At 55.2% G+C, this 15,802-nt stretch overlaps 1 protein-coding gene across 1 annotated transcript in view; it reads right to left on the reverse strand.

Moving 5' to 3' along the window:
- The window catches only part of BICRA (BRD4 interacting chromatin remodeling complex associated protein), a 21,070-nt gene extending 5,994 nt beyond the window's left edge, over positions 1 to 15,076 (reverse strand). Inside the window, exons 1-7 of the mRNA XM_007458668.1 lie at positions 15,036 to 15,076; positions 14,892 to 14,934; positions 12,830 to 12,895; positions 8,245 to 10,209; positions 7,508 to 7,684; positions 401 to 482; positions 174 to 280 (exon numbers count right to left, since the gene is read on the reverse strand). Of these exons, the coding sequence (XP_007458730.1) occupies positions 174 to 280; positions 401 to 482; positions 7,508 to 7,684; positions 8,245 to 10,209; positions 12,830 to 12,895; positions 14,892 to 14,934; positions 15,036 to 15,076 (2,481 nt within the window). The remainder of the gene's footprint in view (positions 1 to 173; positions 281 to 400; positions 483 to 7,507; positions 7,685 to 8,244; positions 10,210 to 12,829; positions 12,896 to 14,891; positions 14,935 to 15,035) is intronic.
- Between the last annotated feature and the right edge of the window lie 726 nt (positions 15,077 to 15,802).

The raw sequence follows: 15,802 nt of genomic DNA on the forward strand, positions 1-15,802 counted from the left end.
CCTCACTTCTGAACTCCCCACCTCACCGCTCCACCCGCCCCCCTCAAGCCCTGCACACGTCCACCTACCTCATTCCCGCAACCCGCCCCCCACCTTCCCCTACACCGTCTGTCCCCACCTCCCCCTTCCATCCATCCCCCCCATCCCCCGACACCTCTGCCCTCCGATCTCACACCCCTCCCCATGTGCCCCCCCCAGTCCCCCCAGATGAAGGCGAGCTCTGCAGGCTTTGGGGGTAGCAGCGTAGGAAGCAGTGGCGGCGGCGGGGGCACTACGCCAGCTGCCCAGCGGATAGGCGGGGGGCCGGGGAGCATGAGCACAGCAGCAAGGAGGGGGGAGGGAGGTGGCCAGGCGGGGGCAGCGTTCCAGCCGCCGGCCCTGGCCCGACCGTTCAGCTAACCCAGGAAAACAGATAGCAGCACAGACACTGTGGCTGCGTACTGGGGCGGGGGGCTGATGGCCGAGGAGCGCACGGCTGGGGACTAGGGGATCCAGGGAGGCAGGGGTAAGGACTGAAACTGAGGGTCAGGGTCAGGCCCCTCTGGACACCAGCCCGTGAGTTACGGGTCCCCTTCTAAGTGTCCGTGGCCGCTGCCTCCGTGTGCCTGTGTGGCCGTGGCTGCACGCCTACCTGGGAGCCACGTGAGCCTGCAGGTATGGGCGTGCGTGTGTGTGCACGCATGTGCACACTCATGTGTCAGACTTGCACACGCAGTCCGGGCAGTCGTTCTGTAACACGTACAGTGACCTCGCCTACAACACACCTCAGCCAGAGCACCTTAGCCCTCTGCACTCTCTTCCCTCAGAGGTCACCACCCCAAGAACCATAACCTCGGCAGCTACTGTTGAACCAGCGAGCACCAGCCGGGTACCTGACACTGCGCTGGTGGTGCCTTTCTGCTCACTGTACCCCAGTGACGGTGCACACTGATCCAGCGCGTACGGCTGGGAACTTGTACCCACTTGTGTGGTCTCTCCACAGTCCCGAGAGCTGTGATGATACTGGACCCATTTCACAGATGAGAAATTGAGGCCAGGGAGGCAAAATTACTGGTCGAGTCTTGGACAGGTGCTCATCATCTCCCTGGCTTACCTACACCACCCAGTGAGTGACTTCCAAGCTGAGCGAGGAGGACTCATGCTCAGAGGGCTCAGGGGACTTGCCCAAGGCCACCCATGGCTGCCACGCTCCAAAGCTCGGGCTCTTTGCTTCAAGCCTCCAAAGTGGGCCAATTGACAATTCCGGAGTTATGGCTTGCTTTAAGCCTCCAAGCTTGGCCCTGAATAACTTCAAATTCAAAGTTAAAAAACCAACTAACCTGTCAACCACTCTATATGTCCCCAAAGGCTTGCTACCTCTAAGGAGGTATCAGAAGCTTGGACCTTGGCTCTCAAGGGGCTGGTGAGATTGTCACCTGGACAACCCTCTGGAAGGCGGTTTGATCTGGTGGTTTTGAAAGACCCTCGAGTTGACCTGGTAATCCCCCCTCCAGGAATCTGTGATAAGGAGCATTCAGGCGCATGCTCACAGGGCTGGCCACCGTGGGACTATTTACAATAGAGAAAATAGGAGAAGAAACCCAATGGCAGCAGCAGGTGAGCAGCTAAAGTGAGTAAGGGTGAAGGGAGCCGGCCCACTCGACACTTCCCCCCACCCCCCCAAGCACAGGCTTCCGAGGGCTTGGTGAAATGGCAACACAGACGTGCCAGATGCTAAGTGAGATAAGGAGAATGATCCCTGATGCGCGATCACTGGACAACTGGCTAGACTGCATTATGAACAGTGGATTTGCTAACAGTATTGTCTCACGGCTAGATTTGCGGAATTTGATAACTCTGCTGTGATCGAATAAGAGAATGTTCTTATTCTCAAGGGCTGAAATACTATGCTAAAATATTAAGGGGTAAAGAAGCATGACGTCTGCAATTTACTCTCAAATGAGTCAGGAAAAAAAAAAAAATGTATACATGCTGAGAGGGCTACAGCTAAGGCGAACGCAGCCAGATATTTACAGTGGGTAAATGTGGCGGGGCAGCCAGCTTCTGAGACGGCCCCCAGCGATCCCCACCTCCTTGTATTCAGTCTCCCACATTGTATCAGGGTTGGTCTCTGGTCAAAAGTGGCCAAGAGAACTCAGGAGAAGTGACCACACGTCACTTCCAAGATTAGGTTATACTATAAAAAAGACTGTGGCTTCTATCCTGGGTGCTCTCTTGCTCTCTTTCTGTTGGATCAGGCACTTGGGGGAAGCCAACTGTAGAGCATGTTATGAGCTACCCTTCGGAGAGGCCTCACCCTCAGTTCGTCTCTACATAGGCCCTCCCTCCTGCCAGCAGTTGCACGAGCGCACCATCTTGGAAGCAGATTCTCCAGCCGGGTCAAGCCTTCATATCACCTTGACTATAATCTCCTAAGAGATCATGAGCCAGAACCTTCCAGTTAATCTGCTTCCAATTCCTGATCCTTAGGAACCATGTGAGATAAGTTAATGTCTGTTGTTTCAGGCTGCTACATTTGTGGGGCGGGGGGCGGTGGTGGTGGTGGTAATTTGTTACACAGCAATAGACAACTAATACATCTGGTCAGAGAGTAAAGAACTCTCACGAGTATTATTCCCATGTACTAGTTTTATAAATTTGCTGTATGTTTGAAATGATTTTAAAATGAAAAGTTTAGGGAATTCCCTGGCGGTCCAGTGGTTAAGACTCCGTGCTTTCACTGCCAAGGGCACGGGTTCAATCCCTGGTCAGCAAACTAAGATCCCACAAGCCGCATGGTGCAGCCAAAAAAAAAAGAAAGAAAGAAGAGAAAAGTTTAAAAGTAACCAAAAAAGTTTAAAAATTAAAAAAGGAATCTCATCCTCATTAAAAATACAGAGATAAATACTCACACACTCCCCCCAAACCAAGTCAAAAACCAAATGACATACTGGGGGAAAGAGCTGCAACTCACAGCCTACACAAAGCTCATCTCTCTCATATACAAAGAGCCTCTAGAAATCACAAAGAATAACAAGCAGTGAGAAAAAAGGGGCAAAGGAGATGATCAGACAGTGCGCAGAAAAAGAAACACAAAAGGCTGAAATATTTCAAGAGATGTTCAACCTCACTTGTAATAAGAGAGACGCAAATCAAAACACCCTATGGAACCATGTTCAGGCATCGCATTAGGAATAAGCCGTATGTCTAATAAAGACACTCGTGCATTGCCTTTGGGGGTCTAAACTGGCACCATTTGCCACAGCCTCAGAGGAATGCAATTCAGCAGCAGCTGTGCAAATTCTAAGTGCACCTGTGCTTTGAACCAGCGAACAGGCTTCCAGGAAGTGACCAGAGAGATACGCCTGCACATGTGGGAAATGACAGGTGGATGAGTTGTTTACTGCAGCTCTGTGTGGAGGACCAAAGCCTGGACGTGGTCCATCGTGCATCAGGACAGCACTTCCGGGGATGAACGCTCATCCATCCCTATTTGTACAGAGGAATGCTTCTCCACTGTAACAAAGGACCAAGGAAACTCCCCATGTGCTGCCCAAGTAAGCGGATAACGTGCTACCTGCTGGAGAGAGAGAAATGCAAACCCGTATTTGCACGAGGCTGTATATACACAGAGCTGGAAGGAGATACAAAAAGTAAGTGCTGAGGCTAGGGGGAAGGGCCGGGGGCTGGGAATGCAGGCATGGGGTGGGATGCTTTTCCCCGTACTTTAAAAATGCCTCTTCATGATTGAACCATGTGACTATAACACCTAATGTCAAAAGGACAAATGTTTTAAATGGATGAGAAGAAAAAAAAACAAGGCCGAAAGGAAACGTCACACCAAAAATGTTACCGGCGGCGTCTGCAGGCTGGCATTATGGGTGATTTGTTTTTCTTCTTGGTTCTTTTCTGTATTTTCTAAATTCTCTAAAGAAGCATGAAATTACTTTTATAATCACTTTTTTTTTTAAGCTCCCACATGAGTGGACTGTTTACTGAGAGATTCCAACTGCCCGTGAGGAGATGGGAAGATGCTCGACTGACGCAGAGAATGAGAGAGAAGCGAAGGAGGAGGAGTGCCTTTTTCCGCCTGGCCAGCAGTGAGTCGGCTGCTGATCTGGGCTTGAGGAAGGTGTGGGAGAAGGCCTTCACTGGCACAGACCTCACAGAGGAGCAACCGGTTTGGTCCATAACATGCTTGGGAAGCACTTACAGTCAACCCTCTGTATCCACGGGGATTGATTCCAGGACTCCCTCGGATACCAAAATCCAGGGATGCTCAAGTCCCTTATATAAATGGCACAGCGTTTGCATATAACCTATGCGCATCCTCTCGTATATTTTAAATCATCTCTAGATTGCTTATAATATCTAATACAATGTAAATGCTATGTAAATAGCTGTCTGAGCAGTATTCTGATCCGCAGTTGGCTGAATCCGGGGATGCAGAACCTGTGGATATGGAGGGCCGACTGTATACCCTCCGGTCCAGCAATTCTATTTCTAGAAATTTACCCCTACGGGTATTCTCATGCATGTGCAAAGCCTGATACAAGAATACGTAGGGGAGTGTGGTTTGTTACCAATGCCACGGGAAACCACCTTAAGTATTCATGAATAGGAGACTGAATAAATGAAGCCTTGAGTGTCTACGAAATGAAATAAAGACATCAAAAGGGTTGGCAAACTATGGCCCAGAGGCCAAATCTGGCCTGCCACCCGCTTAGCCGACCATTCTGTATGGCCCGCAAGCTAAGAATAGTTTTTACACATTTTTAAATGGTTGAAAAGAAGTCAAAAGAAGAATATTTTCTGACTTGGGACACTGACAGGGGATTCAAATTTCAGTGTCCATAAATAAGGTTTTATTGGAACACGCCCACGCTCATTCATTTATCTAGAATCTAGATCTAGAACTGCTGCTAGGCTATAATGACAGAGACCTGCAAAGCCTAAAATGTTTCCTATTGGCCCTTCATGGAAAATTCACCCGGCTTCTTTCACGCTTGCAGGACTTTCAACATGCCCGGCCCTGTTCAAGCACTTTACGTCCATTAACTTATTTACCCCTCACAGCAGCCTATGAAAAAGATGCCGCTATCATCCTCCTCGTTTGACAGGTCAGGAAATTGAGGCACAGAGCGGTAAGGGACTTGCTGGAGGTCACAGAGCCTGTAAGTGGCAGGGTCGGGAGCCGAGTCCCTGTTCCTAACTTCCCCTAACAACAGTTCTCCGGGACAGTGGTTTTCAAGGCACACGTAGTGCCCATCGGTAATGGCTCTCCCTTTGCTCTCACGGTGGGGCTGCTCAGCACCGGGCGGGTGCTCATATGTGTGGCTGGGTTCCTTCCTGCATTCATTTATTTTACAAATGCTCACCAAGCATCTGCTGCAGACCAGGCACTGTTCTGGGCGCTGGGGAGACAGCAGGACCTGAACGCACACAACTCTCTGCCTCGTGGACTTTACGTTACAGTGCAGAGTATACGTTACAGAGAGGCATTTACGTTATAGTGAAGACAGGAAACGGAAAACAGGCAGCCTGGTCAGAGGGTGGTCAGTGCTATGGAGAAATGCAAAGCAGGGAAGGTGGCAAGGGAGGGCCAGGAGGAGTCAGGAAGGTGACCCACTTGTCCTGGTCTGTCTGGGACCGTCTCAGTTTTAAAACTGAAAGTTCCGTCTCCCGAGATCCTCCTCGGTACTGGGTAAACTGGGCTGGTTGGTCACCCAAGGAGCGAGTCTAGACAAGTACCTGCAGGGTGTGCAACATTAAAGTGGCAGAGTACACATGTGCCCTGGCCTGGCTCTCAACCACAGCACTTGGAAAAAGGGCTCCTACCAGCCCCACGTTCCAGCTGAGGACGGGAGCTCGTGAGGCTCGGAGAGGGGACTGCCCTTGGCCCCAGGGACCCAGGCCCGGTCCAACCGCTCTAAATACAGTGCTTCCAACCTGAGCCTCTCATGGGCCAGGCGGCCCCTCGCCCCTCCCCTACTCCTGCCTCGTTTTCCTCTCTGGGTAGAGATGACCTGAGGACATCCTGGCCCCATGTCCCTCTGGACTGACCCATAAACACAATAGCTAAAATAATAATAATAGCAAATATTTATGGAGTGCTTACCCTGTGCAAAGCACATATTAACTGGTTTATTTGTCCTAACAGACCTATAAAGAAACTATTATTCCCATTTTCCAGATGAGGAAATCAAGGCTCGGCAGTTACAGGGACTCGCCCAGGGTTAGCACGAGGCCTGACACATATGTAGTGCACCCCTTTCCCTAAACAACTGTTGATGGAATGAAGAAACTAGTTGCTTCAAGTCACATGGTGAGTAGCAGAGCGTGAGAATGAAATCATGGCTGTTTAAGGCCAAGGCCCAGCTGATTTCTGCCTTCCTGGACCTCGCTTATGTTATTCCCTTCTCTTCCTGCCTACCCTAATCCACCTACCCACTGGTCCTTTTCAAAGGAGTACAACATCCATCCTCTCAAATGCTGATGTGCTAATGACTCATATGAGACAACGGCTAATTTCTCTAATATGTAAAGAGTTTCTACAAATCAACAAGAAAATGACCATTACCCCAAATTTGAAAATGGCCAAGGATATGAACAGACAATTCCGTAGAAAGGAAAACACAAATAGCTCTAAATCTATAAAAACCTGCCCCGCCTCATTTACCGTAAAACAAAATGCATATTAAAACAAAACAAGATACTATTTTCACCTATCTGATTGGCCAAGTTCAATATTGCTGAGGGTGGGGGCAAAAAGGCACAGATCATATATTGCTGATAATCTGTTAAACCAATTTACACTCCAGAGCAATTTGGCAATATCTGTCAAAACTACAAATACATTTGCTCTTAGACCTGGCAATTTCCTTTTAAAGAACTTATCCTACAAAGAGACATATGTAGAGTTCTTCTTTGCAACCTTGCTCATCCACAGCTAAAGACCAAAAGTGACCTAAATTCCCAACAACTGATTAAATAAATAGTAGCACCTCCACACAATGGAATACTATGCAAGAATGAAATGCAGTCTCCAAGATGAACTTTTAAATAGTAAAAGGTGCAGAATGCATGCAGAGTAGCTATCACTTTGGTAAAAATGGAAGGGAAGGAATCCAGTTGTCATTTTGCTCGTCTATGCGTGGGACAGGAGTGCAAGAAACTGCCTTGGGAGGGAAAGCAGGAGAGGGGGCTTTGATCTAGACCTCTTGGTATCTTCCTTAAAATGTGAGCTACCTGAATATTAGTTACCCAGATAGGAAAATGATCATTCGAGGACCTAATCCATTTCCTGCTGTGTGGATCTTGTGTCCCTGACTAGAGTGTGGTCTCAAGCATCCATGACTGTCCGGAGACCCTCAGGAAACATCTGGGGAGCCAAGGAGAGCACCGTTTCCCAAGCCAGCGAGACAGAGAGGCAGGCAGGGCAGCCAGGGAGCGAGCGGAGGGAACGGGGAAGCGGGGCAAGGGGCAGGGCTGGTCTGCGCTGGGACAGAGGCCGCTGGGGTTCGTCTACCTGGGGGGCCGGCGCCGGGGAGGCCTGGCTGTCGGGGGCCTGAGGGCCAAGGCCAGCTCCTTTGGTGACGGGGGTGGTCAGGGCTGGGTCTTGGGCGGGAGGCGGGGCGCTGACTATGACCGAGGCGGGCACGGAGAGGTGGGGGCCCTCTGTGGAGAGGGGCTGCTGGCTCCTCTCCTGAAACAGGCAGCCCGCACAGGGTCAGAGGCCATCCCCACGGACCCGCAGCCTCCCCACCCTGACACCCCGCCCCCACTGATGCACCAGGGAAGCGGGTGGTGGGAACCGGCTGGGGGGCACCAAGGCCGGGGGTTGGGAGGGAGCCCCAGGGTCCAGGAGGCCACAACCCGGGGCAGCTCCGAACCCTCAGTCCCGTGAGTCGTCTTCCAGCTCCACCCCAATGTGCATCTCTCCTGCCCCGTCTGTCCGTCCATGTCTCAGCCACTCTCTCTGTGTGACCCCTCTCCAACCCTCCAGCAAGTGGGCAGTCTGTCAGCCAGTCACTCTCCTTGTCTGTCTGTCTCTGTGTCAGTCAGCTGGCCCTGTCACCCTCAGGCCTCCTCCTCGGGGACCTGGAGCAGGGGGGCCACGTCTGAGACGCTCTCCCTAACCCACAGGGCCCTCCCACCCGCTGTTTCAACCACACCTGGTTCCAGCTCTTGGCCCCTCTCCACGCAGACCCCCTGCCCCTGCCTTTGCCCTCGCCGTCCCCTCCCCTGCCCGGCAGCCCTGGTTACCTGGGGCAGGAACATCTGCAGGGAGTCCTGAGTGAGGATGGCCGTGGTGGGGGCAGAGGGCGGCTGCCCCAGGACAATCTTCTCCGGGCTGGACGCCAGGCCTGGGCTGGGCTGGGGGGTGGAGGCCTGAGCTGGGGCGGCCTGCGGGGCGGGGCCCTGTGCGGGCTGCTGCTGTTGCTGTGCCTGTGGCTGCTGGAGGCCCAGAGGCAGCGGCGTGCTGACCGCGGGGGACGCCTGGGGCGCCGTCTGCACTGCGAGGACAGGCGCGGCCTCCCCAGCGGAGGCGGCGGCTGGGGTGGCGGGCTGCACCAGACCGTCGGGGGCGTTGAGCATAGCCACGGCGCTGGGGGGCAGAGTGACCCCCTGGAGGACGGTAGTGGCGGCGGGGCCAGTGGGTGCCGGCTGGCTCTGTGTGGGCAGGCTGCCCGCGGCCAGCGACACGGGCATCTGGAAGAGCGCTGGCTGGCCCACCTGGATGGGAGCTGCCGAGAGGATGTGGGCTGCGCTGTGGGCCCCAGAGTGGGGGGCCAGCACAGGGCCCAGGCTCAGCGGGCCCGCCAGGTTCTGGTTGGTGAGGATGGGGTTGGCGATGAGTTGTCCGCCCGCATGGGGGGCTGCAGCCGCCAGGATCTGCCCGCCCACGTTGGCCGGCAGGGCCGAGAGCGGCTGGGGGAGCTGGACTGCCGACGTGCCGGGCAGCAAGAACTGGTTCTGGCCTGGCAGCATGTGCTGGGCGGGGATGACGATACTGCTGCCTTGATTCAGGAGGTGCACGCTCATGGGCTTGCTCAGGGCCCCGGGGGGTTGCGGCGGGGCCGCGCCCGTGGTGGTGGCGGGCGGCTGCTTGAAGACGTTCGTCTGCAGGGCGGGCGCCGGGAAGCCTGACAGCACCACGTTCTGGCCGGCCTTGCCTGCCGCCATGAAAGTCAGGTTCTGGGGGGCCTTGGGCTGCTGTGGGAGGCCCCCTGCCTCGCCCTGGATGGTGAGCGTGGCGCCCGCGGGGGCGAACGGCTTGGGTGTCAGCTGGTAGAGCTTGGGGGGGAGCACGCCGGCAGGCTTGGGCTGGATGGGCGTGGGCGTGCGGTGCAGGATCACGTTGGGCGCCGGAACCAGTGGTGACGTGCCGAGGCCCGGGGCCACCGCCAGCGGCTGTCCCGAGGGCGCCCCGCTGGCCGCGGCCGTGGCAGCTCCCGCCCCTCCGAACACCGAGTTCCCGTTGAGCGTGGTGGCCACGGCAGCAGGGAGGTTCTTCTGGATGACCAGGCCAGCCCCCTGCGGCGAGACGCCGGCCGATGCCAGGGTCACTGGCTCTGAAGGGCCAGCTGCCGAGGCCAGATAACCGCTGACGGGCACCTGCTTGGCCAGGAGCTGGGAGGTGGGTGGGTTGAGCGCCATGACGGGCTGGCCCACCACCTGGATGGGAGCCAGGCCGAGAGTAGCCGCCGCGGCGCCCCCGGGGCTGCCATTGGGCAGGCCCTGAAGGCCTGGGATGGGCTGCAGGGTCACGTTGCCCAGGCCCACGGGCTGCAGGAAGGGCTGGACACTGAGGGCTTTACTGACCACATCCTGGGGCGGCACCAGGGCCTGGTGGGTCAGCACGGTGGGCGGGGCCTGCAGCCCCAGCAGGTCAGCCCCACCCGGGAAGAGGGCCTGGGGCCCCGTGGCCACGGCGGCAGCTGCTCCGGTCCCCGCTGGGCCAGCCCCGCCATCCGCAGGCTGCAGCGTGGGCAGCTGGAAGGGGCCCAGGTCCAGCTCGGCCTCGGCTTCGAGTGTCTGCTCGGTGATGTTGGCCTCCTGGAGGCTCTGCTGGAGGATGTCACAGGGCTGGTCGGCGCCCCCGCCGCCCCCGCCCCCTGCCGCCGGTGAGCCCAGGATATCATCTTCCAGGAAGTCGAGGTCCACGCTGGGGGCCGGCTGGCTGGGTTCTGGGTTCAAGTGGTTGCCAGAAGCTTCTTGCACGTGGAGCTGGAGGCAGGTAAGGTGTGAAGGAGAGAGCCGAGGTTAGCAAGGGGCTGGGCTCGGCACCGCGGAAGCAAAGGGCACTCGGAGTCAGGGCGGCAGGGATAGGAAGAACCTTCCACCTAGAAGTGGCTGGACCCGGGTTCAAATGCCAGCTTTGCCAGGGCTGGGCTGGGCAACCTGGTGCTTGCTTAATCCAGCCTGTTTCCCCATCTGCGCACGTCAGCAGAATGTAATAAAAACCATTTTCTAAACAGCCATACAGGCCTGTAATACTTATCTGCAATTCCAAAACCCGAAAGGCTCTGAAAACCGCAAATGTTTTGCTAACTTTAGGCTGTAAATCCTGAACGGAACTCAGGTGATGCTCTGGGGGAAAGGCATAATTCATCCATGTAACGTGACTCACTTTAAGTCTGACCACAGAAAAGTGAGTGTGTTATGTTACATGCAGCACACACATATTCTGCATCACCTTTCCAGTATCTGAAAAACCCTGAATTCCAAAACAAGCCTGGCTCCAAAGGTTTCAGATAAAAGATCGTGTGGTTCTGTTAAAGGCAGCAGCTACCGGACGGGAGCCTCACTTGGTGCCCAGCGCAATGTGAGCCTGACTGATTGATTGATTGACTGATTGTTTGCTTGCTTGCCGCATTGGGTTTTTGTTGCAGTGGCTTCTGTTGCGGAGCGCAGGCTCTATCTAGATGGGCGGGCTCCAGCAGCTGTGGCACACAGGCTCAGCAGTTGTGGTACACGGGCCCAGCTGCTCCGCGGCGTGTGGGATCTTCCCAGACCAGGGCCCGAACCTGTGTCCCCTGCATCGGCAGGCAGACTCCCAACCACTGCGCCACCAGGGAGGTCCCGAACCTGATGTTTCTTAAATGCTTTCTGGGATGGCAATCCAGGACACGAGTGTGTGATCGATACATGCATGCATTTTTGAGCAAATATTCCACAAGTAATAATCATGCCAATGGCATGGAAAACCCACTGATACTTGACCAGGTAATGGATCAAAACCTGTAGTTCGGGGGCTTCCCTGGTGGTGCAGTGGTTAAGAATCCGCCTGCCAATGCAGGGGACACGGGTTCGAGCCCTAGTCCGGGAAGATCCCACATGCCGTGGAGCAACTAAGCCCATGCGCCTCTAGTGAGCCTGCGCTCGAGACCCCGCAAGCCACAACTACTGAAGCCCGCACACCTACAGCCCATGCTCTGCAACAAGAGAAGCCACTGCAATGAGAAGCCCACACACCGCAACGAAGAGTAGCCCCCGCTCGCCACTACTAGAGAAAGCCCGCGCACAGCAACGAAGACCCAACGCAGCCAAAAATAAATTAATAAAATTAATAAGATTAATAAAGTTTAAAAAAAAGACCACCACCACCTGTAGTTTGAAAGATTCTGAGTTAATCCAAGTGGAGGGCTCAGAGCAGTACCTGGCTCTTGGCTGGCACGCGGGAAACATCTATCGTTGTTACTGTCATTATTACTGTCCATGTTGTTGTTAATAACAGCCCAGTGAGGGGGGCACTGCTCCCTCCTCGCCTCCCAGACCCAGGAAAGGGGTCACCCTGCTGCTGAGTAGAGGGCAGTGCCTGGCAGGATGGGGCTCCGGCTCAGCCCCCAACCAAGCACCAGGCAGTTCTGAGTTCCTAACCGCTAAATGGCCATAACCAAACCCGCCTCCTAGGACAGTCGTGACATTCACTGACGTCACACACAGGAGGTGCTGAGAACCTGACCAGGGATGTTATGGGTATTAAAAGAGGACGGCACGGGTAAGAATAATGCATATTGTTATTGTAATGTAATGTAAATAACATGTAAATGTTAATAACATGAACATAAGGTTTATTTGTTGGGTTCTGGATTTAGTCATTTATATTATGCCAGATAAATTATTTGGAATGTCACTGTGGTTGTTGTGAGGACTAAATGAAAATTACTGTAAAGGGCCTGGCATATGATAGGTATTCGGTAACTGACAGTTATGTTGATGAAGAGGGAGGAGGGGGGAGCGGGAGGGAGGGAGAAGAGGGGGGAGGAGGAAAAAGGAGGGGGAGGGATGGGGAGCGAAGCGGGGAGGGGAGAGGCCACAGAAGAGGAAGAAGAGGGAGGGACGACTGGCGTTGAGTAATGGGCCCGGCGCACAGTAGGTGCTCAATAAAAGTCCACTGTGTTCCCCGCTCTGGGCTTTGCTCATCACCCCAGCCTGCATCTTCCAGGTGGAGACTGAGGTCCACAACAGTCGATCCCCTTCCCCCAGGTCACACACCCCACCCATGGCTGGGCCGGGACAGGAGCCCCCAGCCCCCCCGCACTGCTCCTCAGGAGCACCACCCCGCCCTGCCCACTGTGAACTCCACAACCAGCCTCTGCCTCTGTACCAGCTCTGTAGCAGCTGCCCTCCAAGGCCAGGGACTCAGGACCGCACCTCCTTCTCTGAGGGGCCTGAGGGCACAGCTGGGGGTCCAGCAGCTCCGGCCTCACCTCCACCCCACACTGCTGCTCAGTGACTGCCCCCTGACCCCCTCCCAGCAAAGTGCCTTAGGGGATGAGTGTGACCCCTTCTCCCCTCCCCCACTGGCTGCCACCACAGGCCCCGAGCCCCCCGGGCCACTTACCCCAGGACCTTCATAGAAGGCACTTTGGGCCTCCCCGGGATTATCCAGGAGGTCATCACTGTCAAGCTGCAACAAGACCCGCCCCCACCCAAGGTCAAAGGTCAGCTGGGCTGTGGGCCGGCCCACCTCTAGAACAAAAACCAATTTAGGGTTACATGGGACAAAAAGACAAAGACGAGGTGGGGGGATTGAGGGGAGATTCGAGGGGTACAGGAAACTCCGCCTCCAGAAAAGACGCCCCAAAGAAAGGGGCTTGGCTGCAAGATTAAAATGCGAGGCAACCTCAGCACTGAGTCCGAGCCTCTCCCGACACGCCTGCCTTGAACTCTAGAATCCTGCCTCCGTGGCTTTGCTCAAGCGTCTTTGGTAACACATCTGGCAGGGCCTGTCACCTTTGTCACCTCCTCCCGACAACTGTCAGTCCCTTCCTACTAAGTCACTCCTTCCACTGCCCAGCCCAAGCACCCGGCACGCCCTGCCACCCGGGCGCCTAACGTGAGTGCTGTTCCCGTGTCTGGGAGCACAGGGACCTGTCTCGTTCCCGCAGACATGGGCAATGCCTAGAGCAGGCCCTAAGCGCCCAATGAATGTCTGTCCACAGCCAAGCCTCCCCAGTGTCTCTGTCCAGCTGACCTTCGTCCAGAACCCCAGACTGGTACAGCCAATAGCCGCCTTGGACTTCTACAATCCACCTCGAACTCCCAGTCTCGGAGACGGTACCACCACCCACTCAGCTGCTCAGGTCAAGCCCCGGAGGCATTCTGGACGCTCTTTCTTCCCCACCATCTAATCCACCAGCAAGTCTAGTGATTCTGCCTCCCAGACAGATCCCAGAGCCAGCGCCTGGCACCTCCTCCTGTGCCTGCCCTGGGGCCTAGGCCACCAACCTCCACTCCACACTCGCCTCCGCTCCACAAATTATCTGATACTTCCCCTCTCAAGGAGCAGAGTTCCGTTCCCTCCCTGTGAGTGTGGGCGGGCTTAGTGACTCGCTTCTAGTAAATGCAGTATGATGGAAGTGACAGTGTGTGACTTTGGAGACTAGGTCATAAAAGGCACTGAGCTTCCTCCTGGCTCTCTCCCTTGGGTCACTTGCTCTGGGGGAACCAGCTGCCATGCTGTGAGGACACTCAAGCAATCCTATGGGGAGGCCCACACGGTGAGGAGCTGAGGCCTCCAGCCAACAGCCACGGCAGTGAGTCATTGTGGAAGCACATCCTCCAGCCCCAGACAAGCCCTCAGATGACAGCGGCTCCAGGCAACATCCTGACTGCTACTCAGGGGAGACACTGAGCTAGACACCCAGCTAAGCCACTCCCCAGTTCCTGACCCTCAGAAACTGAGAGCTCTAACAAATGTTGTTTTAAGTCACTAAGTGATGGGATAACTTGTTATGCAGCTGTAGGTGACTGATACAGCTCCTCATGGCTCAACAGACATCCACTCTCCCCCACTTTGTTCCATTCTCTGGAGTGCAAACAGAATGTGGCATTCTCCTGCTTAATAACCCGTCAGAACTGCCTGTCACTTTCAGAATAAAGTCTGAACTCCTCGATCAAGGTCCTCCAAGCCCTTCATGACCTGGTGATTTTTGTCCACTCCAGTCTTACCACCTTCTAGTTTCCCCTTCATTCCGGCCCCACAGGCCTTCTTTCTCAAACTTTCCAACCTTCCTACCTGCCCTTCCCCTGCCCAGAGCGCCATGGGCACCTCCCTTTGATCCCTCAGGTTCACACCAGCTAGAGAAGCCCCTGCTTCCCCCTCCCATTCATTTTCTTTTAAACCTCTTTTGTTGTGCAAGTGACATTATTATTTCTTATGCTGCTCTGCATGGTGCTTTCCACCATCTCCTTTATTAGCTCTCTGGTTGCTTTGTTTACCAAGGAAATGTGTATGGAGTGAGGGCAGGGATTTGCCATCTCTTTCACTCTCTGCCATAACCCTGGGGCCTGGCTCATGGAAGGCAAGGGGCAGATGTCTACTGAATCAGGGGGGAGTGTCTCTCAGCTCCCAATTCCACAGCCCCTGCCCTGGGGATGCTTCTCCCTGCCCCAGCACTCACCTTCTCAGATCCATGTAAGAAGTCATTGAGGGCCTGAGGGTCACTGAAAGAGAGAAGGGGAGAGGCATTTGAGGAGATGAGGGACAGGGGAGGGGAGGGAGAGGGTGGGGGAGGGGGGGGTGGGGTGGGGAGCCCATTACTCACCAAATCACGTCTAGTAAGCATCTCCCATCCTCATCATCCATCGCCACTGGACGGGGCGGGGCAGGAAGAGGGCAAGGGAGACAAGTTAGATGTCAGCAGCGTGCCAGGACCCTCCCTGCAAGGACCATTCCCTGGGGCCAAGACCCCTGGAGGGGTCAGGGTTTCTGTCCCCTTAAGTCTAGGGGCATGGGTAGGGGTGGGGCAGGTGCCCTCCGTACCAGAACCTCCTGATCAGAGACAGACAGCTGCCTCTTCCTCCTCCCTCTCTGTCCCCAGCATCTGATGACGATGGTGATAACATCAACCCAGACTGAGTCCTGATCACATGCAGGCCCCGTGCTAAGTGCTTCACACACATGTAACTCATTTAATCCCCACAGTATCCCTCGAGGTGAGTCCTGCCACCCCCGCTTTGCAGATGAGTAAAAGGAAGAGCTGAGACCATGGTTCTCTGTCTCCCTCTGTCTCCCAGCTAGCAGGTGGCAGAGCCAGGCCTGAACCCAGAAGTCTGGCCCCAAGCCTGTGCTCCTGTCCTACACGTGACCGGGTGAAGGAGGGAGGGAGGGGAGGCGGCATGAAGGGGCCCAGGTTCTGGGTCCCCCTGGAAGACACATGCAGCGTGGTTCTCAAGGAAGGGAAGAGAGAGGGAGAGGGACCAGGAGGGTGGGCGCTCTGAGGCAGAGAGCCGGGCTGAGCCTGTGGGAATGATGAGGACGGCTAACATTTGTCTCCTGCTTACCAAGTGCCAGGCACTGTCCCAAGCGTTT

Source organism: Lipotes vexillifer, unplaced genomic scaffold, assembly GCF_000442215.2.
Source record: "Lipotes vexillifer unplaced genomic scaffold, Lipotes_vexillifer_v1.1 scaffold371, whole genome shotgun sequence".
Taxonomy (NCBI): Eukaryota; Metazoa; Chordata; class Mammalia; order Artiodactyla; family Lipotidae; genus Lipotes; species Lipotes vexillifer.